The sequence below is a fragment of the Hemitrygon akajei genome, chromosome 2, assembly GCF_048418815.1.
Source record: "Hemitrygon akajei chromosome 2, sHemAka1.3, whole genome shotgun sequence".
In the NCBI taxonomy this organism is placed as follows: domain Eukaryota; kingdom Metazoa; phylum Chordata; class Chondrichthyes; order Myliobatiformes; family Dasyatidae; genus Hemitrygon; species Hemitrygon akajei.
In genome coordinates this window covers 146,116,499-146,144,467 of record NC_133125.1, presented here as the reverse complement: position 1 = coordinate 146,144,467, position 27,969 = coordinate 146,116,499, and the positions used below count along the sequence as shown (strand labels likewise).

At 43.7% G+C, this 27,969-nt stretch overlaps 1 protein-coding gene across 1 annotated transcript in view; it reads right to left on the bottom strand.

The window, feature by feature from the left end:
• Positions 1-26,448, bottom strand: part of LOC140716541 (class I histocompatibility antigen, F10 alpha chain-like) — a 48,312-nt gene extending 21,864 nt beyond the window's left edge. The window contains exons 1-2 of the mRNA XM_073029358.1: positions 26,325-26,448; positions 18,158-18,418 (exon numbers count right to left, since the gene is read on the bottom strand). Coding sequence (XP_072885459.1) covers positions 18,158-18,418; positions 26,325-26,376 — 313 coding nt within the window. The 5' untranslated portion in view covers positions 26,377-26,448. The remainder of the gene's footprint in view (positions 1-18,157; positions 18,419-26,324) is intronic.
• Positions 26,449-27,969: the final 1,521 nt, after the last annotated feature.

Sequence of the window (27,969 nt, the reverse complement as noted above, 5' to 3'; positions counted from 1 at the left end):
AGGCTAGGTGTGTCAGCAGAATGACCTTAAATGGTCAGAGGCTTTGCCTCTGGTAATGTATGCTTTGCAAAACCGGAAGAATAGGATTACGGGGTTCACCCCACACAAAATATTCATGGGTAGACCAATGACAACTGGGCTGAAGCTCCCGATGACACCGGAGAGAGTGGCTTTGATCTGGAACGATGAAAAACCCTAAAATATGCACAAGCACTGTGTCACGAGGTGGAAAAGCTTCATGGCCAAGTGAGGAATGCCCAGACTCCCGACCGAAGGAAATGTGCACCTCTTCAAACCAGGAGATTGGGTATATGTTCGAACTATGACAAAAGAATCTTTCTCTCCCAGGTGGAGAGGACCCTATCAGTCCGGTTGGTCCCTCGGACCGCAGTGAAGGGAGAAGGAAAACCCGACTGGATTCACGCCACTCGGTGCAAACGACACTACGAGAAAGGAGAGGAACAACAGACCTGAGTGAACTGGAGTGAACAGCACCTGTTCAGCTGCCGAGTCGAGTGAAAGGAGCCACACCACCTCGTGGTCCCACTCACTGTTAATAACTGGATCATTAACCATTGTAATCAGAGGAATCGGAGTTGAATCCAAGAATACCTTCCTCCAGTTGGCGTATGATTATGTGAATAGCACCACCCACACAAACTGTTGGGTCTGTATGGTGATACCAGCACACACCGGAGGAGGAGGGAAAATGCCCTTTGTCCCTATACCCTTTGCCAAGATAAAAAGAGGAGGGGACTTATAGGAATTGGATGGGAGGAGCAGGCCCCATGTTGTGGAGATACAGTTTTACCCCCAGCGGTACCATCTACAACGGCCCAGAGGATGGACACCTTGCTGGCTAGACAGAGATGGCACAGGGGAACGGGGAATGGGACTGAGGGGGCCAACGGGTCTGCTAAATGGATCCTATTTCCCATGTTACCCTGACATTTCAGACTCTTGGATGGTAGTATGTAGACAGAGAGGAGACACCTGTTGGTGTAAGGAGAATGGGCTGTGGAAGGCAGGATGGAGTAAGTTCACGGAGAAAAAAGAAGAGTAATTGGACCGGCCACAATAGTACTACCTTCCCCACCCCCACCTCTGCCAAACAACACCTTTTAGATCTGTGGAGAGTGAGTTTACCCCTGGCTAAAGAATGACTGGTACCCTGGGTTTGCAGTACCCCCGGTTATAAAGTACTCCTCTTTAACAGACCACCCACATTGGGAAAAGGGCGAAAGCAGAAACCAGAAGAGGGCAATCTCCGAAACGGAGCGATTTGAGAAAGTTGAGAAACTATATCCACGACTATACCCAACCTGGGGGAGAGTGGAGGCCGCTTGGAAATTGGTGGGGGATGCTGGTGTATTATGGGACAATATTTGTAACTGTGGTCATTTGTTCACTGGCCACGAGATTCCTCTGTGCCCTACTACCCTCCCGAGGGTAGATCCCGATGACTCTGGTCCCCATGTATGTACGAAGACCAACTGGAAGGCCTGGAACCTCTAGAGAAGGGGAGGAGGAAGAGGACAGTAGTGATATCTATGAGGAGGAGGAATTTCTGAAATTGCACCCCTTTCCGGAGGGTTATGAGGCCCCCTCCTAGAGACAGACTCAATGAGAGAATACGAATGTGAACAGGGTAAACGATATGAGTGTTGAGCTAGAAGGTCAACAACGAGGGATTTGTGGAGGCAAAGCAAAAACCCTCGTGTGCAAATAGGGAACAGTACATGCTAACTCCTGTGAGATCATTTCTACTGTAAATTCCGATGTATAAGCCGAGAATTTGGCCCTAAATTTTGGTCCTAAAATTAGGGGGTCGGCTTATACAGAGGGTGCCAACTTTGGAAAAACGAATACACGGAAGGAAATCGCGTCTCATTCTTCCGCAGTCACCATATCATCATAATGATTGTCAATTTCTGCTTCCACTTCGTCATTTGCAGCTTCACTGTCGATGCATGAATTCTTTGAACGGTTTGTTTAAACTCACATCTAGTGGCTGGAGCACGGATGTCACACCACCGGGGATGACGGCAATGTCCTTATTTTCAGCTTTCAGGGCTGCTTTTGTCTCACCTGACAAGTGCGTTTTGAACATGTCCCAGACAGGTAGCGACTTTTCCGTCCGATTGACAGTGCGGTTGCCAGCAAGATCAAAGAACATTGGTGCCTCGTCCATGTTACCAATCAGTGAGAGCGGGTAAGAATGCGCCTTTCGATGCTTGATTACAAACGATTGGAAAGCCATAATCTTATTCTCAAGGCCGTTCGGCAACTTCTGAGCAACCTTTGTTTTTTGTCTCAACACAAGATCACGTCTATTCATAAATCGGGTGCACCACCTTCGTGTAGCTTTGAAATTTTCGCTGACCTCACGGTGTTTTTCGTCCTATTTCAACGCTTGAACTCGAATCATTTCTCTGGTAACAATGTATCCAGACGATCGCTGGTGATTCACCCGCTCTAAAACGTTTTCTTCCAGTTCTGGCCACTGGCATGTTTTCCCGCAGTTTGCACATTTTGTCTTTGGCATTTCCCTCAGCGTGTCCTCTGCCTTTCCCCACTCTCTCACTTGTTTCTCTTTTACACTAAACTTCTTAGCAGCTGCAGGATTATTCATTCCTTTAGCAAAATCAACAACCTTCAGCTTGAAGCCAGCATCATATCCCATTCGTTTTAATCTTTTGTACGTGGTGGTCGCAAACTCAATACTGAGTACACGTACTGATCCCGCCACCCCGTGTTACGTTTTAATGAGATTACGATGGGCGCTAAATGGTTTCACGGGGGTTACATTTCTAAGGATTTTTTACCATTGGAGACCAAATCCAAAACTTCCCTCCCTGATTTATTTATTAAGAATTCACTTATAATGCTCTACAATGTGTGGGCCTATTTTTTTAGAAGGTACTGGTTCACAAAATTTCCAGGTTCCGGATCTGGCGAAGCTGAGTACCAGCATGAGAGATCTTGTGATTTTTTTCTGGTTAAATCAAAAACCCCTACAAAAGGGGTCGGCTTATACAAAGGTAACATGAAAAAGTCACTTTTTTAACCTTGAAAATGGGGGGGGAGGGGGGGTGGTTGGCTTATAGACTGGAATTCCCCACAATCACCAGTTACCCAGTCCCCCCACAATCCCCAGTTACCTCTGCCTTCACAACAACCCCCAGTTACTCCATCACCCAACAATAACCCACACCCCCCCCACAGTCACCACCCCTCCACAATCCCTACAGTTACCCTCCATGTGGAGGAAAAGGGTTAATAAGCTACGTGACAAGGGTCGAGGAGACAGCAAAGCAAAGACCCTCCTGTGCAAATACAGAACATTACGTGCAAGCTCTTGCGGGATAAGGTACGAGTCAAATCTGCTGCAACCAGAGAAACAAGAGCTAATGTGCTGAGCTCTGCAAGATAGTTTAACTTGTAACTTCACTTTTCCCTGTTTTCTTTAGTGAATGGTAACATATTGACAGAGTGATAATATTTCTATACAATGATTGGACGTATTATAATAAGTCTGCTGTTACTATGCTGAACAGTATGAAAGGACACTATTGTAACAGGTGAGTACAGTCGGGTGCTGGAGGAGACCAGCTCTCTCTCTCTCCTTGGTCTCAAGTAAAATAAAGGTCCCGAAACGAGACACTGGAGTCGAGCATTCCTTTCACCCTACGAAGGTCAAATTTCCACGACCATCTGGCGCAAGTCGGCAGGATCCCAGCGTTAATGAGATACGAACGGGGGGAACAGCTGGGAAAACCCCAGTCGAAAAGGGAAGCGATCGATGGTCGCTATCCTAACGTGCACAAGACGGCTGCGACTCTTGTGCCTGGGGGATAGTCCCGGCTGCTCCAACGGTAAAAGGGAGAGCCGGGACCAAACATTCACAATCTGGCAATTGAGAAGATTTGTAAGAAGTGAGAGAATTGGCAGGAGTGATTACAGCTCAAGGGACCGAACTCTGGGAGTAAGGCATTACGAGGCCGTCCAGTGCAGAGACAACTCCAGGAGTACTTATCTCCGTCTGGAGACTCAGTTCCTGGGGGACTGAGAAAAGATAGGGGGCGAAATTGGAAGAAATCATAAAAAACGCAGTGACTCGACTCCCACTGCTCGGGAAGGGATCACGTGAACCGGTGAGTACTCAAAGGGAAACTGGGGTTTGGGGGACGTGAAGATTAAACCGCTCTGCTGACAGGAAGAAGAGAGAAAGGCAGGAAGGATGGGGAACGGCAGCGGTCAATCAGGTAATGCTGTTCCTGCTGATAAAGGAACCTTGAGAGTAAGTAAAAAGATGGAGAAGAACATCGAGAAGGTAAGAGAGCACCGAATATTAATTGGGGACCCCCGGTACTGCCCAGATCGCCGGCCGATACAGTAATACGTGAAACGGGATGATCGATATGGGGTAACGTTTAGTAGTGACCTGTACGGGTGGTCGCAAGGAGATTGGCCCTATGTCGGAACATTTAACGTGTTAGATAAGGGACTGGAAAGAGACTGTGGAAATGGGAGATGGGATCCGAATTGGGATATGGATAATTTCATCGGCTGTTTTAATAAATGGGAGGAGGTGGCCAAGAGACTCTGGTCCCCTAAGCCCCCTGGGAAAGATAAATGACTGCATAAGAATAATCCCCCGGCCTCCCAACCGCCACTGGGACAGTAGCTCTGGTCGGCCCCGAGTGCTCCCTGGAGGGGACACAGAGGAATTGACACAGATGACCACTGTCTGTGGGCGAGGCCAGAGGCAGAGGCAGCCAGGCCCCCTGCCACAGCATCAGCCCCTCCCTATGAGGACGGGGCCGCAACGGCTCCAGGAGACGCGAGGGCTGCCGGAGATGAGACCGAAGTGAACAGCACCACAGGAGCTGTGGGAGGCCGCGTGACTCGACAGCAAACACGGGGACGAAGAGAGAAAGAAGGGAAGGAGGGGGCAAACCGCACAATTCATGATAGGTGACATCCCTGTATTAAAACCCCAGACAACAACCGAAGTACGTGTCACAGTCACTGAGGCGCCCGACCCCTAAAGGATCCAAACCCCTTCCACAATTGGTTGGCCAGATGCTATACACTCACTCCACCCGGGGGGATGTGCAGATGTACTCGCCCCTCCCAGGGGAATAAAACGTGTCCATGGGTCCTCCGGGCCATTGCTAAAGGAGGCTTTTGTGATACCCCGGGGGAAGGAGTCTGGGGACAGGACGAGACGGTGCCGGGTAATCAGACAATGACACACTGGTTGGAGGATGGATGAAAACTGCTATAATGGGGGGAGCACAGAAACGTGAGGAAAGGGGAGGTGACACGGTGCTTGCAGAGGAAGAGTGAACCTTTCTTTTTCAATCTTTTTATTAATATCAACATTTTAAAATAACAAATTTATACATAATTATTGGGATTACAAAATTAAAAGTTAACGTAGATAGATATATAGACAATAGGTACAAAAGGATTAAGTCTCCCAAAACCATACAGGATATAAATATAGTGTGTACAACACAAAAAACTAGGTGTAACAACATGGAAAAAAACAGAAAAAGAAAAAGAATTATATACCCCAAACAACACAAAAAGAAACTACTCTAACAAGCTAACCACTAACTAAAAAAGAATTAAAATAAAAAGAATCATAAGTGTCATCAACTCCGATCCTCTCTACATGTATATAATCAGAAGCAGAAAGAAATGGGTTTGGAAAAGGGTCAAATTACATCATATGAAAATGTTGAATAAATGGCCTCCAAGTCTTTTCAAATTTAATAGAAGGATCATATATGATGCTTCTAATTTTTTTCCAAATTTAAATATAACATAGTTTGAGAAAACCAATGAAATGTGGTAGGGGGATTAATCTCTTTCCAATTCAACAAAATAGATCTTTTAGCCGTTAATGTAAGAAATGCAATCATCCAACAAGCAGAAGGAGATAAATGAATAGACTCCATCATTGGTAAACCAAAAATTGCGGTGATAGGATAAGGTTGTAAATAAATACTCAATACCGTAGAAATAATATCGAAGATATCTTTCCATTATTTTTTCAAAGACAGACATGACCAAAACATGAGTTAGAGAGGCTGTCTCAGAATAATATGTCACATATAGGATTTATATGGGAATAAAAATGAGCTAATTTATCCTTGGACATATGAGCCCTGTGCACAACTTTAAACTGTATCAATGAATGTTTGGAACATATAGAGGATGAATTAACTAATTGAAGAATTTCTTCCCATTTCTCAATAGGAATACAGTCAGCCCTCCTTATCCGCGGGGGATTGGTTCCGGGACCCCTCACAGATACCAAAATTCGCGGATGCTCAAGTCCCTTATTCATCCTGTCTCAATACGGTGGACCTTAGGACCCTGCGGAGCCCCAGACCTTATTTAACCTGTCTCAGTGCGGTGGACATTAGGACCTGGCGCCAGAGCTCTGAATGCACAGTGTTTCTGTTCACGAAAATTATCACGATCATGATTGACAATAAAGTGGAAATAATAAAGCGATCGGAAAGAGATGAAACGCCATCGATCACTGGAAAAGCGCTAGGCTACGTCGGTCAATGATCGGAACAATTTTAAAGGATAAAGTGAGAAAGGCTCTGCCCCAAAGAAAGCTACAATTATTACAAAGCAACGCAGTGGTTTAATTATTGGGTTTTGGAGTATTGAGATTTTGATCCTCAACATCAACCCGGCACGGTGGAAAGCGCACTTGGGAACAATCTGTCCCGAGTCCCGAGAACTTCTGTTCCCGAGCCGGCGCTGGAACATACATTCTTAAGTGTTTTATATGCATAGAAAGGTAAAATATATACTATATACTAAGACAAACGTTTGACTAACCGACGCTAAATAATACTGGATGTACCTGTTCCGATTTTTTCAATCCCGATGCACGATATAACCCACGCACATCCTCCCATATACTTTAAATCATCTCTAGATTACTTATACCTAATACAACATAAAAGCTATGTAAAATGGTTTTTACACTGCATTGTTTAGGGAATAACGACAAGAAAAAAAAGTCTGTACGTGCTCGAACAACAAGTGCTGGAAGAGCACTTCCGGGTTTTCGCGATTCGCGGTTGGTTGCATTCGCACATGCGGAATCCGCGGATAAGCAGGGCCGACGGTAGTAAACTTAAGTTCCCTTTCCCGATTATTCTTAATTTTATAAGAAGCCTCTGAACGCATTTTCATAATTATATTGTAAACGTTTGCTATTACCCCTTTCTGAAAAGCATTTAATTCTAAAATTAATTGATTTTCGATCGAGGATGTAAGTGATAAGCTGTGTTCCATTTGGAGCTCAACTCTTTGTTTATAGAGCTCCTTACTAGGAGCAATAGAATATTTATCATCAATTTCTTTGATCTTATCAACCAATAAAAGAGTTTCATTCTTAATACGTTTTCTCAAACCAACAGAATAGGAGATAATCTGTCCATGTGTATATGCTTTAAAAGTGTCCCAAAGTGCTCTGCAGGAAATTTCTTCTGTGGTATTAGTTGAAAAGAAGAAATCAATCTGTTCCTTCACAAATTTGATGAAATCCGGATCTTGAAGCAAAGTAGAATCAAATCGCCACTGTCTAATACTAGGAGCTGTGTCCATTAATTTAATAGAAAGTTTCAATGGAGCATGATCAGAAATGGCTCTAATGTCATAATTACAACCAATTACAGATGAAATAAAATGAGAGTCAATAAAAAAAGTAGTCAATTCTTGAGTAAGAATGATAAATGTGTGAGAAAAATGAACACTCATTGTCCTTAGGGTGTAGAAATCTCCAAATATCTAAAATTCCAGAGTCAGTCAAAAAGGAATTGATAAAAGCAGCCGACTTATTTGGTAAAGTCTGAGTGGATACAGATCACGGAGATCTCGAGAACCGGACCCCTTCTGTTCTTCGGCCCCAAAGGGCTGGGGGTATCAGTAGAATTAAACAACCAACAGCGAGACAGATGGAAAACAGAGGGGTTCTCTCACAGGGAACCTGCGGACCCCCACCTCACAGTGGCCATAAGCCCCCCCCCCCAAAACCAAAGTGCATTGAATCTATAGTGCACCATCTATCACAAATTTCACACCCAGACCATACAATCTCTGTTCTAATCCCGGGCGTGGCTACGCTCACCATCGAGATCTTTGACAGGCAGACAGGAAGGATTACTGTAAAACCTATGATGTTCAAGGTGTTATTCCAGTGACAGTGCCCGCCCCCGCAAGACCCCCTGCTCTACCCGAAAGCTCTCACCGGCATTATCGCCGAACAGCTCAGGCAGAGGGGGGCATCGTGCCTGTAACACCTGATACAGGAGGTGCTGCATCACCCCCATCCTTCCCATTCCTAAACCAGGAAGGCAGAACGAATGGCGATTCGTGCAGGACCCAAGAGCAGTAAATAAGATCGTTATCCCCATTGCCCCACTGGTCCCCGATACCAACATCATCCTCACTTCTATACGCACCTCCGTCAGTACCTTCACCATCCCAGACTCACGTTCGGTGCTTTTTCTACATCTCTACATGCTGCCAGCCAGTATCTATTCACTTTCACCGACGATGTACTTGGTCCCGATTGCCGCAAGGATACACGGAAAGGGAGACCGCCTTTGTCTTTTGATGGAGTAGCAGTAATTCTGTGCTGCTCTTAGTTTTCTCCCTCTCCCCCCCCAACTTAAATTTTGAATTTATAATTTTTAATTGCTGATTCTTGAAGGGGAGCAATATGTCTACGAGAAGTGGGAAGAATTTGCATGAATCTACTGACAAAGGGAATGGGAAAGGAAAGATGCCGAAGGAAAGATCTGATGAAATGCCAGCATGGGCTGAGGACATCGTTCGGACATTGAACTTAATTCAAGAACAGAATACGGTAATTAAAGATCAACTGGAAAAGAATAATAATGAAATGAAGTTATTTCTGGGAAATCTTAAAAGATGTGGAGACTCAAGTTACTAAACATGAAGAGGAATTGAAGTTAACCAAGCAGAAATTGTCAGAAACTACAACCCGTTTGCAAAAATATCATAAGATTATAGATTTAGAAACCAAGTCTCGCCGAAACAACATACGATTCGTTGGATTGCAAGAAGAAGCTGAAAATGGAGATTTAACAGTTTACTTTGGTAAGCTCTTTCATACTTTATTTCCGACTATTTTATCAAAGCCGCCTGCTAATGAAAGAGCACACAGTCTTTCGAAATTTAAAATCTCAAGCAGACCAAGAGTTATTTTGGTTTGTTTTCATCACTTTAAAATTAAAGATCAAATAATGCGACAGGCAAGAAAACAGAGCTTTCAGATTCAACGAGTCTGAGCTCCGTTTTTATGGAGATTACCCGAAAGCAGTAATGGAACAAAGATCAAGATTTGCTTCAGTAATGAAACAAGCATATGATAAGAAATTATTTCCAACTCTGAGATATCCGACAAGAATGGAAGTTTTTCCTCCTAATTCTTCTCCACGTACTTTCTTCGACCCCAAAGCCGTGCTAGATTTTGTTCAGGCTATACCTGTCACCGTCACTGATGTTACTACCGAATGAACTATCTGAAAAACTGTTTGATTATTTGTATATTCTTCATAGTTTAAAAGATATATGAAGACTAATTAGATATTTTATTGAGAGATTAATAAAAGAAGATAATAAAACCTGCTTATTACTATATCCTATTGGATTTTTTTGGAAAGAAGATTTACGGCTCAAGTTTGACTGTTTAAATGGCTAATTAGATATCTGACTGAGAAAAGAGGATAAAGGGATTTGTTCCTTTCATCTAATATTTGGTTTTGATGTTTCTTTTTGTTGTTTCTTAATTTACTAATTGGTAGTTTTCTTTCCTATTAATAGGGTTTCTTTTTATATATATATCCGGGTGGGTTTAGTTACATATGATATTACTAATTAATATTTCTGTAAATTTAGTTTGGTTAAATATACTATTAACCCTTCTTTATAATCTGTTTTATTGTAGCATTATATAACTGAATTTAATCGTTTTCTTAGAGATTTAAAGCTTAATTTTAAGATGGTGCTGGTTTTTCTCTTTAAGAGATATTATTTTGGTTCTTTTTTGTTTAATACATAATGGCATGTAAACACTCGCCTTTGCTGAGACATTACTGTCTTTCCTGCAAAGTCACCTGATGTTTTTGTGTACAGGCACTCGCTGGGGTGGGGTGGGGGGAAGAGAAGGGAGGGACGAGACTGACAGAGCGGCCCATGGCTTCGCATCTATCTTAGCTCACTTGCCTTTTTTCGGGCTTTTGGGAGGGTGGGCGGGTTTAGAGTTAGGAGTTCTTTCCCATTGGGTGGTTCCGGAGCATGTGCGTTTTCTATATGGTCATCACCGCCATCTTTGATAATCCCGTATTGGTATGTGCTCTGCGCATGTACAAAGTAAATTAGAATAAAATTATACTAAGGCAGTCAAACGGATTAATGTAATAAGTTGGAATGTACGTGGTTGGAATCATCCTATCAAATGAAAAAAGACTTTTAAAATTATTAATCGATTCCAACCTAATTTTTGCTCAGGAGACACATATCAAGGCGGGAGATCAAAATAGGTTTTTTAGATGGTGGAATGGCCTGCAGTTCCATGCTACTTCGCAAAGTAAAACTAAGGGCGTATCTATCTTTATTAAATCTAATATATTTACTCAAGAGGATATTGAATCAGATTCTAATGGTAGATTTTTAATTGTTAAAGGAGTGATTTGTAATAGAAAGGTTGTTTTGGTTAATTTGTATGGTCCTAATTTAGATGATCCTGCTTTTTTTTTTTAAAAAAAGTATTTGCTTTATTGCCAGATTTAAATGAGTATATGTTAATAATGTGTGGGGATTTCAACTGTTGTTTAAATCCTATGATTGATAAGAGTTCAACTAATCAGAGACTTCCAAACCGCTCTGCATCAGTTATCTCTTTTTGATCTATTTTGGGTTGACCGAACTATGAAGGCATTTACACCCTGATAATAGAGAATATTCCTTCTTTTCGCATGTCTACAAAAAATATTCGAGGATTGATTATATTATAATTGATCCCCGCCTTTTGCCTAATGTTAAAAACTGTGAATATGACGCTATTGCTATATCCGATCATGCGCCTTTGAGTTTGTCCTTTGAATTTGATTATGTCATTTTTGCCCGTCCACCATGGCGCATGTCTCAGACTTTATTGCAAAACTCTGATTTTATCAGTTTTATCGAAAGCCAGATAAAAGATTTTTTTCTTTTTAATGATATAGGTGGTATGTCCAAATTAATTATATGGGATGCATTCAAAGCATTTTTACGTGGTCAGATTATTGCTTATTCAGCTAAACTCAAAAAACAGACAAAAAAGCAGAATTAGATAAAATTTCAAAACAAATTAAAGATTTAGATAATGTCTATGCGGTTTCCCCTAATATTGACTTATTTAAAAAAAGGGTTGAACTTCAATCACAATATAATCTATTATTAACTCATCCAATCGAAGGTTATCTACTTTAAAGTTAAAGAGCCAATTTTATATGTTTGGAGATAAAAATAATAAATTACTTGCATTTCACTTAAAATCGGCTGGAACCAAAAGGCAAATTTTGAAAATTCGTAGAAAGGATGGTACCTCAGCTCGGGAATATGAAGAAATCAATAAGATTTTTCAAGATTTTTATACTGAACTTTATAAATCTCAATCTTCAGTAGATTCTTCTGAAATGAATGCTTTTTAACGAAAGATTGTTTTCCCTAAAATTTCTGCTGAGGATCAAAAAACTCTTGATGCCCAAATTACTGAATCTGAAATCCATAAAGGTATTTTTTCAATGCAATCTGGTCAGGCCTCGGGACTTGATGGTTATCCTGTAGAATTTTATTAAACATTTGGAAAACTGCTTTCTCCATATATGTTGGAGATGTTTAAAGATTCTTCTGTGAAAAGTGACTTACCCTCTACTTTCTATGAAACTTCTATTTCTTTAATCCTCAAAAAGGATAAAGATCCTACTGATTGTGCCTCATACAGACCTATTTCATTACTGAATGTTGATGCTAAGATTCTCTCAAAGATAATGGCCAATCAGCTGGAGACTATTATGGGTAAAATCATTTTTAAAGATCAAACAGGCTTTATAAAGGGTCGTTACTCTTTTTCAAATGTTCGGAGATTATTTAACATTATATATTCGCCCTCTTCTAAAACTCCACGATGTGTTATATCTTTGGATGCTGAAAAAGCATTTGATCGAGTCGAATGGAAATACTTACTTAATGTTTTAGAAAAATTTGGTTTTGGTATTAATTTTAATAATTGGATTAAAATGATATATAAAGCTCCTGTTGTCACCAATAACTGTAGGTCTCCCTAATAGAACCCCTTGCTATTGCTCTTCGTGAAGCTAGAAATATTCATGGATTTTTTATGAATGGGACCATGCACAAGATCTCTCTTTATGCTGATGATTTACTGGTATATATTTCTAAGCCTGAAGAATCTATTCCTGCTTTGCTAAAATTATTTGACAAACTTGGGAGATTTTTCAGAATATAAAATAAATTTTAGTAAAAGTGAATTACTTCCTTTAAATGAATTTGTCTCTATATATGATAATATTCCTTCCAAAGTTACGGATTCTTTTAGATATTTAGATGTCAGAATTACAAAAAAAATAAGGACATTTATAAAGCTAATTTTCCTCCTTTAGTGGACTCTATGAAGTACTCATTTAGTAGATGGAGCCCACTTACATTTTCACTTGTTGGTCGTATTCATATAGTTAAAATGATGATTTTACCAAAATTTTTATATTTATTTCAGAATATTCCTGTTTTATTGACTAAGAAGTTTTTTGATCGGATTGACTCTATTATTCTATCTTTTATTTGGGATAATAAAAGACCAAGGATCAGTAAAAATCATTTACAGAAGTTGAAAAAGGACGGAGGTCTCGCTTTGCCTAATCTAACAATTTATTATTGGGTTGTTAATTTGCAGTATATGTCCTTTTGGTTATACTGAGGTGATAGGAATGACCAGCTAATATGGGTAGACCTGGAACTGAGAGCTGTGAAACAGTTGTATTTAACTTCGTTATTAGGAGTTGCTCTACCTATACAATTAGCTAAAGTTGCTAATTTAAATTTATATCCTGTGATTAAGCACTCTTTACAAATTTGGCTCCAGTTCCGCAGTTTTTTTAATCTTAAAAAATTTAAACTTTGTAGTACAATTTATCGTAATTACTTTTTTAAACCTTCCTGGAATGATACAATTTTTTGTTTACTTTGGAAAAATGAAGGTATTAAGTCTTTTTTGGATTTATTTAAAGAAGGCAGACTGACGTCTTTTGAACAATTAGTCAACAGATATTCTCTTTCATATTCACACTTTTTACAATATCTCCAAGTTAGACATTTTTTACAAAAATATTTAAGTAATTTTCCTTATATATTGGAGGCTGACTTGTTAGACACTATTATGAATATGAACCCCTTGTTGAAAGGTTCTACTGGAAGAATTTATAATTATTACAATGGGATAAGCGTCCTTTACTTAAGATTAAACAGGATTGGGAGAAAGAACTCAATTTGACTTTTATATGGACGCGGTTTCTGAAGCTGGTTAACTCTTCCCCGGTCTGTGCTAGTCATTCACTGATTCAATTTAAACTTGTACATCGTTACCATTGGACAAAAGAGAGACTTTCTAAAATATTTTCCAATGTTGACAAGTATTGTGATAGATGTAAAACTGAGATAGCCACACTGACACATATGTTCTGGTCATATTTTATATTAAAACCGTTCTGGAAGTCAGTCTTTTCGACAATTTCTAAAGCACTTAGAATCAATTTACAACCTAATAAATTGACTGCTTTTTGAAATAATTCCTCAAAATATTAATGGTATTTCTCTGTCTGACCAACACGTTATTGCGTTTGTTACATTGATAGCTAGGAGGGCCATCTTGTTGAAATGGAAGGATATATCTGCTCCTACTTTGTCACAATGGTTCTCTCAAGTGATGATGTGTCTCAGTTTGGAAAAAATTAGAAGTCGAACCTTTGAACCTTTATTTGATTTTGAGAAAAGATGGGGCTCATTTGCTCGTTACCATCATTTCAGTTAACTGATAGATTTCTTCCACGATCTAAGAGTAAATTTTTCTTTGAGATATTTTTTCTTCTTGTTGGCAGTTTGATGTTTATTTTTAGAAGCTTTCTCTATGACACCTGGCTCCGGGGTTGTGCCCTCAATGGGTTTCTTTTTTTTTCTCACTTTTCTTGCTTAGTAGGGTTTCTTTTTAATTCACAAAAATTTTCAATCTTTAAGATAATTTTTTTTGAGGCATTGTAAGTGTTGTTACTTCGATGTACCTGTGTACTTTTGAATAATAATAAAAAGACTTGAGAAGGATACACAGAAAGATGCCCTTCACAAGGCATCAGCCCTGGGCCTACCTGACTCTGAGAAGCCTTTCCTGCTGTACATTAACGAGAAGCAAGGATTCACTACCGGAGTAAAATGCCAAAAATACGGGGGTGGCAAGCGACCAGCAGCCTATTACTCCACCTCCCTACCTGCTGTAGTGAGGTGAGTGCCCTCCTCCCTCCGAGTGATGGCAGCCCCACCCGTGATCAATGAAAAATCCATCCCCAGAGTGCTCGATCCCCCCTGTGCTGTGTTGGCACCCCGTGCCGTGACCCTGCTCCTCAATTCCACCACCACACAGCATTTTGCCGATGAGATTGTAGAGGCTGACGCCCTGCCAAACGGAACGTCCACACAGGGAGCAGAATCTCTCGGCCTCAGGCCAGACTGTGAACATTTACACTGATTCCTGTTATAGATTAGAGTAGCCCATGATCCTGGACAGCTCTGGAAGAACAGAGGATTCATTACCTCCTCTGGAAAACCTATAAAACATTCTCAACTGGTTATTAACTTGTTAGAGGCCATCCAGTTGCCGCAGCCTGAGACATAATTAAATGTGAGGCACAGACCTCGGCAGGAGACGAGTTCTCCAAAGGGAATCATTTCGCTGACACAACAGTGAACACGTGGCGCCCCAGCAGCAGCCGATATTACAGCCCCCCCCACACCCCCCGGGTGGAAACAGGAGAGGGAGAGCTCCTCACTGCCATCAGTATCGACAGATTGCGACAAGCTCAAGATCTTGCCACACCACAAGTGCGTGTGGACAGAAGCTGCCACCCTGGTGGGCGTGTTGTTTGCCCCCGAAGCTTGTTTTCACCCTGGCTTGCTCGCCCCATGGCCAGACTCACATGGGCAAGGGAGGGACGCAGCGTGCGATTAGTCAGCAATGGTAAACCCCTGGGATAACTGTCACAGTCGAAAGGGTAGCACGGACATGCTTGAAATGTCAGCAGAACAGTAAAGGGAAGATTCCGGCAAAGTATGATCATTTGCCCCAGTCAGAAATGCCGTTTGGAAACTCACAGATAGACTTTGTGCGTATCTCAGTACAGAAAGGCTACAAGTATATATTGGGGGTAAGAGAGATGTTCTCTCAGTGGGTGGAGGCATTCCCGGCCAGGAAGGATGATGCCAGCACAGTAGTGGATGCCCTAATGAAGGAAATCCTACCAAGATTTGGGATTCCATTCTGCATTAATAGTGATAGGGGAACTCATTTTACTAACAGATTAGTGCAAGGGCTGAAAGTCAGCCTGGGATTTCACTGGAAGTTAAACTTCCCCTATCAATCCCAATCCTTGGGAATAAACGGAGAACAAAGAAATGCACCAGGCTAGGTGTGTCAGCAGAATGATTTTAAATGGTCAGAGGATTTGCCTCTGGTAATGGATGCTTTGCAAAACCGGAAGAATAGGATTACGGGGTGAATCCCACACAAAATATTCATGGGTGGACCAATGACAACGGGGCTGAAGCCCCCCCCCCCCCCCCCCGCCAATGACACCAGAAGGAGTGGCTTTGATCTGGAACGATGAAAAACCATAAAATATGCACAAGCACTGTGTCACGAGGTGGAAAAGCTAAACAGCCAAGTGAGGGAGGCTCAAATTGCCCTGACTGAAGGAAATGTGCACCTCTTCAAACCAGGAGACTGGGTATATGTTCGAACTATGACAAAAGAATCTTTCTCTCCGAGGTGGAGAGGACCCTATCAATCCGGTTGGACACTCGGACCGCAGTGAAGGGAGAAGGAAAACCCGACTGGATTCACGCCACTCGGTGCAAACGACACTACGAGAAAGGAGAGGAACAACAGACCTGAGTGAACTGGAGTGAACAGCACCTGTTCAGCTGCTGAGTCGAGTGAAAGGAGGCCTTCACCAAAAAAAAAAGAGGAGGGGGGACTTGGAATTGGATGGGGGTAGCAGGTCCTATGTCGTGGGGAACAATTTTACCTGCAGCGGTACCACCTACAACGGCCCAGAGGATGGACACCTTGCTGGCTAGACAGAGATGCCACAGGGGAATGGGGAATGGGTCTGAGGGGGCCAACGGGTCTGCTAAAGGGATCCTATTTCCCATGTTACCCTGACATTTCAGACTCACCCCCCCCCCCCCCCCGGATGATAGTATATGGACAGAGAGGAGACACCTGTTGGTGTAAGGAGAATGGACGATGGAAGGCAGGATGGAGTAAAAGTTCACAGAGAAAAGAAGAGTAATTGGACCGGCCACTATAGTACTACCTTCCCCCTCACCACCTCTACCAAACAACACCTTTTAGATTTGTGGGGAGTGAGTTTGCCCCTGGCTAAAGAATGACTGGTACCCTAGGTTTGCAGTAGCCCGGTTAGAAAGTATTCCTCTTTAAGAGACCACCCACATTGGGAAAAGGGGGAAATCAGAAACAAGACGAGGGCCATCTCTGAAACGGAGCAATTTTGGATGATAACGGTTCCCTCTTATGGGGTCACGAAGACGGCCACAGAATTGATGAATATTGCCGCTGCCCTTGAGAAACTGGTGAATGCCACAGCAGAGGGGCTCAATACAACCCGACAGACTCGAGAGGCTGTCACTGCGGAGACCGAGCCCGGAGAAAGGGGGCTCTTCAGAACAAAATTGCCCTTGATTTCTATTACATGTATGTACAAAGACGAGCTGGAAGGCCTGGAACCTCTCGGGAAGGGGAGGAGGATGAGGACAGTAGTGATAGCTATGAGGAGGAGGAATGCATGAAATTGCGCCCCTTTCCTGTGGGTTATGAGGCCCCTCTCCTAGAGAGAGACTCAATGAGAGAATACGAATGTGAACAGGGTAAACGATATGAGTGTTGATCTAGAAAATCAACAACGGGTTTGTGGAGGAAAAGCAAAGACCACTGTGTGCAAATAGAGACATTACGTGCTTACTCTTGCAAGAGTCTACGAGTCTAATCTGCTGTGACCAGAGAAACAGAAACCAATGTGCTGAGCTCTGCAAGATAGTTTAACTTGGAACTACTCTTTTTTTTAATTGAACAGTAACATATTGTTAGTGTGATAATTTTCCTATACAATGATTGGATATATTAAGTCTGTTGTTACTACGCTGAACTGTATAAAACGACGCTATTGTAACAGGAGAGTAGAGTCCGGTATGGTGGAGACCAGCTCTCTCTCTCTCTCTCTCTCCTTAGCACCAAGTAAAATAAAGGTCCTGAAACGAGACTCGGGAGTCGAGTATTCTTTTCACCCAAGGTCAAATTTCCACAACACTCCACAATCCCCAGATATCACCACCCCCCCTCAATCCCCATTTACCCCATCCCCACCACCATCAACCCCCATCCTCCACAATCACTTACCCTCCACAATTCCCAGTTACCCTCAAGCCCCACAATCCCATTACCCCCTCCCCAATTACCCCCATCCCCCCACCCCACCCTACAATCCTGTTAACTGCCAGTCCTCCCAGTTACCCAATTCCCCACACACCCCATTCCCCCTAACAGTCACCCGGTCCCCCCCACACTACCCACAGTCCCCCTACAATTCCCAGTTAATCCCCAACCCTCACAATTCCATTACCCTTTTGCCTGACACAATCCATACAGTTACCCCCCCACAATCCCTACCACTGTTCCCTGTTACACCCCCCCCCCCATGCCCAGTCCATCCCGTCAACCCCTCACTCCACGTTGTTCACCACTCACCTCCTGTCTGGTTAGTCCGTTTCATGGCAATCTGGATGTTGGCCTTGAATGTCTGCTCATGTCCTCGTAAGATCTGTGTCAACCGTTCCCAGTATTCGGGTCCCTGACTCTCCTCCATCCATTGCTGACGGGGCTTGTCTCGGCGTATGACACTGTCGTAGTAATTTGTCTGCTCTTCATCCACATACCCAGATCTCATAAACTCAGGGACCCCCGACCCCGGGGTCACCCCCGTGTAGAAATAACGGAGAGAGTGAGAGCCTGGAACCGGAGCAGAGAGTTAGAGGGGCTGGGAGTTCACATTGCAAGGAGAACCTATACCTGAAACCAGCACCCTGAGATCTAAGATGCTGGGGTCCACCCCAACCCCCCCCCCCCCCCCAAGAGGATCAGACTCCCAAAACTGGAGAATCAGGACTGACCCCTCACACCAAGAGCCACATTCAAAGCAGAGACAGGATCTAAGTGCAGGACGTATCCTCCACTGATGGACAGGACATCAGTCGACAGAACCAGAGGCAACAGAATTTGTGGGATCACTGGTAGAGGAAAGCAATAGGAAGGGTAGGAAAAGAGGGTGCGGCCATTCTGTGAGGAAAAGCAATTTGCCCTTTGATAGAGGACTGTTTCGGTTCTATAGTGTGAGTGATCTGCGTTCAATTCCAGCCAAAATAAGGAGTTTGTACATTCTCCCCATGAATGTTTGAGTTTCATCCAGGAGCTCTGGTTTCCTCCCACATGACACAGACGTACGGGTTATATGTTTGGGCATGGTATGCTGGCACAAAATGTTCCCTCTGAGGTCTGATTTTGTTACTTGTGCACAAAGGAATTTAAACTGTGCATAAAAGGTTGTCCCCCTCTACCTCACTGGCATACCAAGTATATTTCACAATTGTACACAATCACATTTCCTTTTCCAGTTTCTACAGTGGTTAGTGTTGAGAGCTTGGAGTTTGTGATGATCTGTCTGCAGATTTTAGAACTAACTATTGTATATGAGAAATAAAACTCATTGATACCTATCATTTTATTTATTTTAAACAACAAACAGAACTTGGTAATGTATCCTCAGAATAGCTCCAGGTTTACTTCCACTGAAAAATTCAGTGTCATTGTCATGGGGCGGAAACTTGCCCAGCACAAGATTTTTGAGCACACAGGTCATTACAGATCAGAGGAGACACTGACCAAAAGCAAAGCAACACTTGAGGGCTTCCCCCAAAACATCCTCAGATTGTGTTGGTCAATGATACAAATGACACATCTCAGATGTTTCAATGGACTGTAATGTGACAACTGGAGCAAACAATCACCCTTTCTTTCAGGTGACTATTTTCTCTCCACAGAGAGGAGACCGGGGAGGTGAGGACATTGGTCTGTCCCTCCTGAAGGATGTGTGATTATAGATACATTTCCACTCACCACTAACTAACACTGTGGGACATGCGTCCAGCCACAGCTCTGGCAGAACACACAAAGCTACTGGACTCCGGGGCATTTTAGATGCAGAGAATCTGGAAAAGGTCCACTTAGTGATCTGGTCACATCACAGGTCCAGGAGGAGAAGATGGGTGACCACCAGGAAGGGTGGCAAGGACAGGGAGATAGTACCTGGAACATTCAGTGGTCACTGCCCTTTCAAACATGTATACCATATCAGACACTGCTGAGGGAGTAACCTCTCATAGGGAAACAGTGACAACTGCCGAGATTGTGGTACCACTGCTGGCTATGACCCACAGCAGAGAAGAAAAAAATCATGGTAAGAGCTAGTGGTGGAGGAATCGTTACAGAGGGGTAAAGACAAGTGCTTCTCAAGCTGAGCCCAGGAAGGTGAGATGCCTCCCTGGAGCCAGGGTCAGGGAAGAGTCAGAATGGTACAGAGGTTCTGGAGGGGGAGCTTGAAAAGTGAGAGGTCATGGTAGGTGTTGGTACCAAAGGAATAGGCAGAGAGGAGTGGTCCTGCAGAGAGTATTTATGGGGGTCTGGCAGAAGACAAAAAGCAGGAACTCTACAGTTGTAGTGAATTACTCTGTGCAAGTGAGTGTAGAAATCGGAATACGTGTGGCTGAAGAGTCATAGAGTCGCACATCTCAGAAACAGGCCCTTCAGTCCAACTAAAATTCCTATCCAAGTGTCCCATTCATCAGTCTTTTCCATCTCCCCCTAAAGAAAATGATGCCAGTGAACAACTCGACCGAGGGCAACATCCTCTAGATGGTTCACAAAACTACTTCTTTCACGTTGAACTTTTCCAATCCACGTATCTATCAAAGTACCTTTTAAAATTTGTTAATGTACCTGCCTCAACCACTTTATCTGGGACCATCTTCGGTAATAACGAACCACCAACTGGGGGACATTGGTGCCCTTTGGCAACTTCTCTTCACTCCCACCTTAAACTTTTGCCCTCAGGTTGTAATTACCCAACCCTAGGAAAAAGACAGTGGGTATTAACACCTAAGATGTCACCATAAGACACAGAAGCAGAATTGGGCCCCAAGTCTGCTCCGCCATTTCATCACTCTTGTGAATCTCCTCTGAACCTTCTCCAATGTCATTACATCCTTTCTTAAATAAGGGGTCGAAAATTGCTCACAGCACTCTAAATAAGGCCTCACCTGTGCTTCATAAAGGCTCAGCATTATATCCTTGTCTCTATGTTGTAGTCCTCTTGAAATGGACGCTGACTTTACAGTTGCCTTCTCACCATTGACTCAACCTGCAAATTAACCCTTACGGAATCCTGCACAAGGACTCTCAAGTCTCTTTCCATCTCAGATTTTTGAATTTTGTCTCCATTTAGAAAATAGTCTAAGCTTTTATTCCTTCTACCAAAGTGCATGACCATACACTTCCCAACACTATATTCCATCTGTCACTTTGTTGTCCATTCTCCTCAGCAAAGTCCTTCCGCAGCCTCCCTGCTTCCTCAACACTACCTGCCCCTCCACTTATCTTTGTATTGTCTGCAAACTTGACCACAAAGCCATCAATTCCATTAATAAAATCACTGACATACAATGTAACAAGAAGCAGTCCAAACACCAACCCCTACAGAACAACACTAGTCACCAGTAGCCAATAAGGAAAGGCTCCCTTTATTCCCACTCCTAGCCTCCTGTCAATCAACCATTGCGTGATCCATGTGATATCTTTCCTGTAATACCATGGGCTCTTGTTAAACAGCCTCATGTGAGGCACCTTGTCAATGGTCTTCTGAAAATCCATGTACACAGCATCCAATTCTCTATCTTGTTACACACTTTGACAAGATCACCCCTCATTCTCCTAATCTCCAATGACAATAGTCCCAAGCCGCTCAACCACTCTCCGTAACAGTCCTTCCAGCCCAAGGAACAAGCTCATAACTCACTTTTGGTGCATTACAACTTAATGGCTTCTTTCCTGAAGCAGATTGACCAAAACAGACAATTCTCCAAATGAAACTGCACTAATGTCCTGCAAATAATAAATCAACTTGCATACTCAGAGCCTTGACTGATGAAGGTGACTGATGCCAAAACCCTTCTTTGCTGCCCTATCTACCTGTGATGTCACTTTCAGAGAATCATGTAGCTGAAGATCTGGGTATCTCTTCTACAACACTCCCAACCATTCATCTTGAAAGTCGTGCCAGGATTGGACTTTGTAAATTGCCTATCTGAACTAATTTACAGTCCATGAACCACTTAGCCAGCTGATCAAGATCCCTCTGTAATTTTTGATTATCTCCTTCACTATTTATTTATAGATACTGCGCAAATAGCCCTTTGAGCCACACCATCAGCAACCCTTAATTTTAACACTGACCTAAACCTAATCACTGGACAATTTACAATGACCAATTGATCCACTAAACAGCATATCTTTGGACTGTGGGAGGAAACCGGAGCACCCGGAGAAAACTCAGGCATTCCATGAGGAGGGTGTATAAACTTGAAAAGGATGCTAGGATTTAAATCCAAACTCTGATGCTCTGAGCTGTGATAATGTCATGTTAACTGCCACACAACCACAGCACCCAACACCTTTAGATCAGTGTGTAACATGCTACGAAGCTGGAGATTTAAAGAAAGAAGTTGTGTTAGGTCTCTCTAAGAACATGAAAGAGAATGAGTCCATGGGGCCTGTTGGGATATACCCAGGTTGTTGAGAGAGGCAAGAGATAAGATTGATGGGACCGAGACAAAGATCTTTGTATGTTTGCAAACTACAAATGTGGTCCTAAAGAATTGTTCTTTTGTTCAAGAAAGGAAATAGGGAGATTCATGGTAACTAAAGGCAGCCAGTCTCACATCAGTAGTAGGAAGCTCCTGACAAAAAAAAGGACAGGAATTATGTAAAGTCAGAGACTGATCAGGAATCATCAACATGGCTCTGTGTGGAAGAAGTTCTACATCACTAACTTCAATATTTTTCAGACGGTTTTTGAAGACTAGTAAGGTGTTGACAATATAACCTGAATACGGCATTTACCAAGGGCTCCATGGTGGTCTGGACCAGAACAACATGGCACGTGAGATCCAGGAAACTGGCTACACGAGTCCAAACTGTCTGGGTCATGGCAGGCAGAAGGTGAAGGTAGGAGGATGCTGTTCAGATTGGAACTCTGTAACTAGTGATGTACCATAGATCAGTGCTGTGACCTCTCTTATTTGCAATGTACAATAAAGTCACCCCTCAGTCTCCTTCGCTCCTTGGAAAAGTCACTCCAATCCCTCCTGTTCTGGTAACTACATGTGAACCTTTTCTGCATCATTTCTAAAAAAATTGCATCCTTCCTGTACCTGTGTGACCAAAACTGCACAGAATATTTACAAGTGCATTCTCATCAATGTCTTGTACGACTGTAACATGACATCTCAAGTCTTGTACTCAGTAACATGACCAATGAAAGTAACTCTGACGGTGGGGTCTGAAAAGAGGATGCTGTCCAAGTTACATGCCATCTTGGACAATGACTCCCATCCACTCCATAATGTACTGGTTAGGCACAGGAGTACGTTCAGCCAGAGACTCATTCCACCGAGATGCAACACTGAGTGTCATAGGAAGTCATTCCTGCCTGTGGCCATCAAACTTTACAACTCCTCCCTCCGAGTGTCAGACACCCTGAGCCAATAGGCTGGTCCGGGACTTATTTCCACTTGGAATAATTTACTTATTATTATTTATTTATGGTTTTACATTGCTATATTTCTACACTATTCTTGGTTGGTGCCACAGTAACCAAACCCAATTTCCCTCGGGATCAATAAAGTATATCTGTTTGTATGCCAATCTCTTTATTCACTACCTGTCATGCTTCAATCAGAGCACCAGGGGGCAGCAGAACCCTCCAAGCTCTACTGCTGCTCCTCCCCTAATTACTGATTATTTTCACTTATTTCAGTTTATCAGTGCACCCATGCCTTGTTCTGTTTCTTTAGTTAAGTTGTTGTCATTTGCAAACTTCCAAAAATGACATCCACATTCTCATCCAAATCATAAACACAAATAACAAGCAACAGGAGTCCCAGAACCGATGCCTGCAACACAACACCAATCACTAGATTCCAATCTGAAAAATCCACCGTCCACTGTCACACTCTAACTCCAATCACTGAGCCAATTATGTATCAATTTGGCTAGCTTACCCTGGGTCCCATGTGATCTCACTTTCTGGATCTGTCTACCATGTAGGATGTTATCAAAAGCCTTTCCAGAGTCCATGTTGACAACATATACCGCCCATCCCTTGTCAATCCTCTTGGTCTCCTCTTCAAAGACTTCAATCAGATTTGTGAGAAACAGTTTCTCAGATCTGCCTTTGTAAATACAGGTAGATCCAGTTTCTCGGAATCCCAGGTGGCAAATTTTCCAGCACTAACATTAGGCTCAACAGCTTGTAGTTCCCTAACTTGGGAGTGTGGAGGAGCAGAGGGATCTGGGGGTACATGTCCACAGATCCCTGAAAGTTGCCTCACAGGTAGATAGGGTAATTAAGAAAGCTTATGGGGTGTTAGCTTTCATAAGTCGAGGGATAGAGTTTAAGAGTCGCAGGGTAATGGTGCAGCTTGAGAAAACTCTGGTTAGGCCACACTTGGGAGTAGTGTGTCCATTTCTGGTCGCCTCAGTATAGGAAGGATGTGGAAGCATTGGAAAGGGTACAGAGGAGATTTACCAGGCTGCTGCCTGGTTTAGAGAGTATGGATTATGATCAGAGATTAAGGGAGCTAGGGCTTTACTCTCTGGAGAGAAGGAGGATGAGAGGAGACATGATAGAGGTGTACAAGATATTCAGAGGAATAGACAGAGTGGACAGCCAGCGCCTCTTCCCCAGGGCACCACTGCTCAGTACAAGTGGACGTGGCTTTAAGGTAAGGGGAGGGAAGTTCAAGGGGGATATTAAAGGAAGGATTTTCACTCACAGAGTGGCTGGTACGTGGAATGCCCTTCCTGAGTCAGTGGTGGAGGCAGATACACTAGTGAAGTTTAAGAGACTACTGGACAGGTATATGGAGGAATTTAAGGTGGGGGGATATATGGGAGGCAGGGTTTAAGGGTCAGCACAACATTGTGGGCCAAAGGGCCTGTACTGTGCTGTACTATTCTATGTAACTTGCCCATGCACTCTTTCTTACATAAAAGGACATCATCAGATATCTTCCAGTCTCTGATACCATACCCTTGTCTACTGAAGCAACAGATCTCCCAGGGCCCTACCAATTTTTGCCTTCATTTCCATAATATCCTTGGATACTCTCATTCAAACCCATGGATTTATCCATTTTTACACACCTCAAGAACACCAACACCTCATTTATAATACTGAAATGTTTCAGGATGTCTCTGTAGTCTTTCCTGAATCCCCAGCTTGGGCATGACCTTCTCCCCAGTAAGTGGAGATGAGTATTTATTTGAGACCTCTGGCTCCACATATATACAGCCACATTGATCCTTCAGGGACCTCTGCTCTTACCCCTTTGTTCTTGATATATAGATAATTTTCAGATTATCCTTCACAGAGAAGGTAAAGAAAATCCCATTCTCAGTAATATGGAACTGAATAAAACGGTGGTGAGTCTGCACTGAGTACTGTCAGCATTTCTGCTCAGTACGATATGGGAGGCCAAGGGGTGACCCGATATGTAAGAGGTACAGAACGGATGGACGGTCAAAGTCCTTTTCCCATCATAGGGGTATTAAAACACGGGGTCATAGGTTAAGGCGAGAGGAAGGAGTTTTACAGGAGATCTGGTGTTTTTACACGGAGAGTGGCTGATATCTGGAACTCACTGCCAGGGGATGTGGTGCAATCGGATACTAACATTACACTAAAGAGGCATTTGGACTCTTCAATCTGAAAAACTCAGCCACGGACGGTTCCGAGACCGGCTGGGAAAGGAGGAGGGTTGGGCACGAGGCAAGCAAGCCGATCCCGTAAAAACACAGAGCTACAAACTCCAAAGATTTCATCCCTGGGAAAGGAAGGAAGACACAAAATGGGCTGCACCATAAAACTGGAAACTCTGAAAAGCCCACCACAGTTAATGTTTCAGGTCCAGAACTGGGAAAGTGAGGAAACGAGTGGGTGGAGAGGAGGGAGTGATTGGACAATACAGTCTCTGATAAAGTAGGGTGGTCAGCGCTGGCCAGTACATAGACCCGTCTGGTTAACAGATAAATAACCTCTCCTTCACAACACGAAGATGACTCACCTCCTTACCCTACCGTAACACATTTAACCTGCTTCCCACAACCCAGTCCAAACCCCTCTCTGTCCTGTGTAAATGCCCCTACACACACTTACCTCACATTAACGTGATGGAAGGAAGCAGTACTCCAGCACAGATCTACAGGACTGAATTGGCTCTTCCCGCGCCATCCTCTAAACCCCAGTGCTAACCAGTCATCTGGTGTCCCACTGTCCACTTGTCCAGTTCCTGCCCAGCTCAGTGAAGGTGTCGGAATTAACCCATCCCTCCTCATCTCGCCTCCCGTGTGCAGTCTCTTCAGGGGCTCCCACCACACAGCACTCCCAAACCGATCGCCACTGACCTCAGGCTGGGTGGTGTGGGACCCTCCCTCACATCTGGACTGGGGACGGTTACCCTGTGTCCATCCGCTCACTCACTGACCGGGGGCTGAATGTCCCGCTGACCATTGACTTTTCACTCACCTGCGGAGATCCCTCCACATAGGAGGGCCAGCAGTAGTAGACGCAGCATCATTATACCCCCTCTATCCGAACTGTTTCGAGTTTCCAAGTCCTTCGCCACTGCACGGTACAATACCAACAGCACTCAACTCTCCGCTCCCCAAGGTCTGCGGATTCTGTGCGATGCCCGTCAGGGTCATTCCCAAACTGCACGCTGATTGGTCCGCGCGAAAGTGCAGCCCAATCATAATCTGTTTCTGTTCAGCATCATTGGTCTCTGGGCAGAAGTGGTCACTGAAGTTTGAGTCGCTTGGAAATAAAATTACAAATATCTGTATCCATCCAATCAGAAAAAGAGCTACTGTGTGAGTCATCGGTTGCCGGGAAGGGTGGAGTGAGCGGAGTTGGGAATCAAAATCGAAAGTATGGGAACGGGAGGGAGAGGCAGTGTGTCCTGACGTCACAGATCCCGGGAACAAACCCTGGGGGAAAGTGACACAGGAGGAGAAAGATAACCTGCTAAGGAGATTCAGCATGCCGAGAATCATTTGTAGAATTAAAGTGATCGTCAGTGCCGAGGGATTGAGGCTGCGAAGTAGATCAGAGAGGTGAAGGTGAGGGGTGAGGTCAGGGGTGGTAGGTGATGGGTAGAACCAGGTGAGGGCCGAGGGAGTTCAGAGACAGACTCTGTGGGTAATAGGTAGAATCAGAGGGGGAGTTGGTGGGGTTGATCCAGAAGAGACGGGAGGAGAACCTCGGGGAAGTCGGTGCATTTAAACCTATTTATTATCGAATGGGCAGGTGGGATCAGAGTGAGTGTTGGGGAGGGAAGCAAACTGGATAAAGGGGTGGGGAGTAAGCTAGAGAGAACACAAAAAGTGCTAATAACCCGAATTTGAAAGTAGAATGTGCAGACCAATGGGTTGTATAAGGTGAAAGGTCGTGTTATTGGCCGGGACAGGACACAAGACTGCTAAATGGCTACCACTTGATCTCGCTGATGTAAATCAGGCTGGAGTACTGAAAACAGTGGTGGAGTTTGGAAGTGGTGCACCTGGAAGGGGTGTTTAGGTCCCTAAATGGTGCTGGTAGAGAGGGCATAGGGACACCTCCTGTGGAACAGGAAGCCAAAAGTGAAGTATAAGGAGAAGCTGTGATGAGGTGGTTTTCCACCGCGGCTGATGGAAATGCTGGATATGGAAGCTGTTGTAGAGGGAGATACTGACCATGAGGTCACATACCCTGGGATAAGGACCCTGATGGTGGCCCTGTGGGTAAAGACCTTGGAGGCACAGAAACTGTATTCCAGGCTTTGGGACACAGAGCTGGATGCTGTCACTGTTTCCCAAGCCTGGATCCACTCCTGGTCTCTGTTCCAGGCCTGCAGACACTCAGCTGTGGCCTGTCACCATTCTCTGACACCAGATACATTCCTGATCTGTATTCCAGGCCTGGAGACACAGAGATTGGACTGTCCCTGTTTCTTGATACCAGATCCATTACCGGTCTCTTTTCTGGGCCTGGAGACCCAGAGCTGTGGCCTGCACATTTCCCTGATCCTAAATGCAATCCTGATCTGTATTCCAGGCCTGGGATACACAACTGTGGCCTGTCACCATTTCCTGACACCGGATACATTCCTGGTCTGTAATCCAGGCCTCGGGAC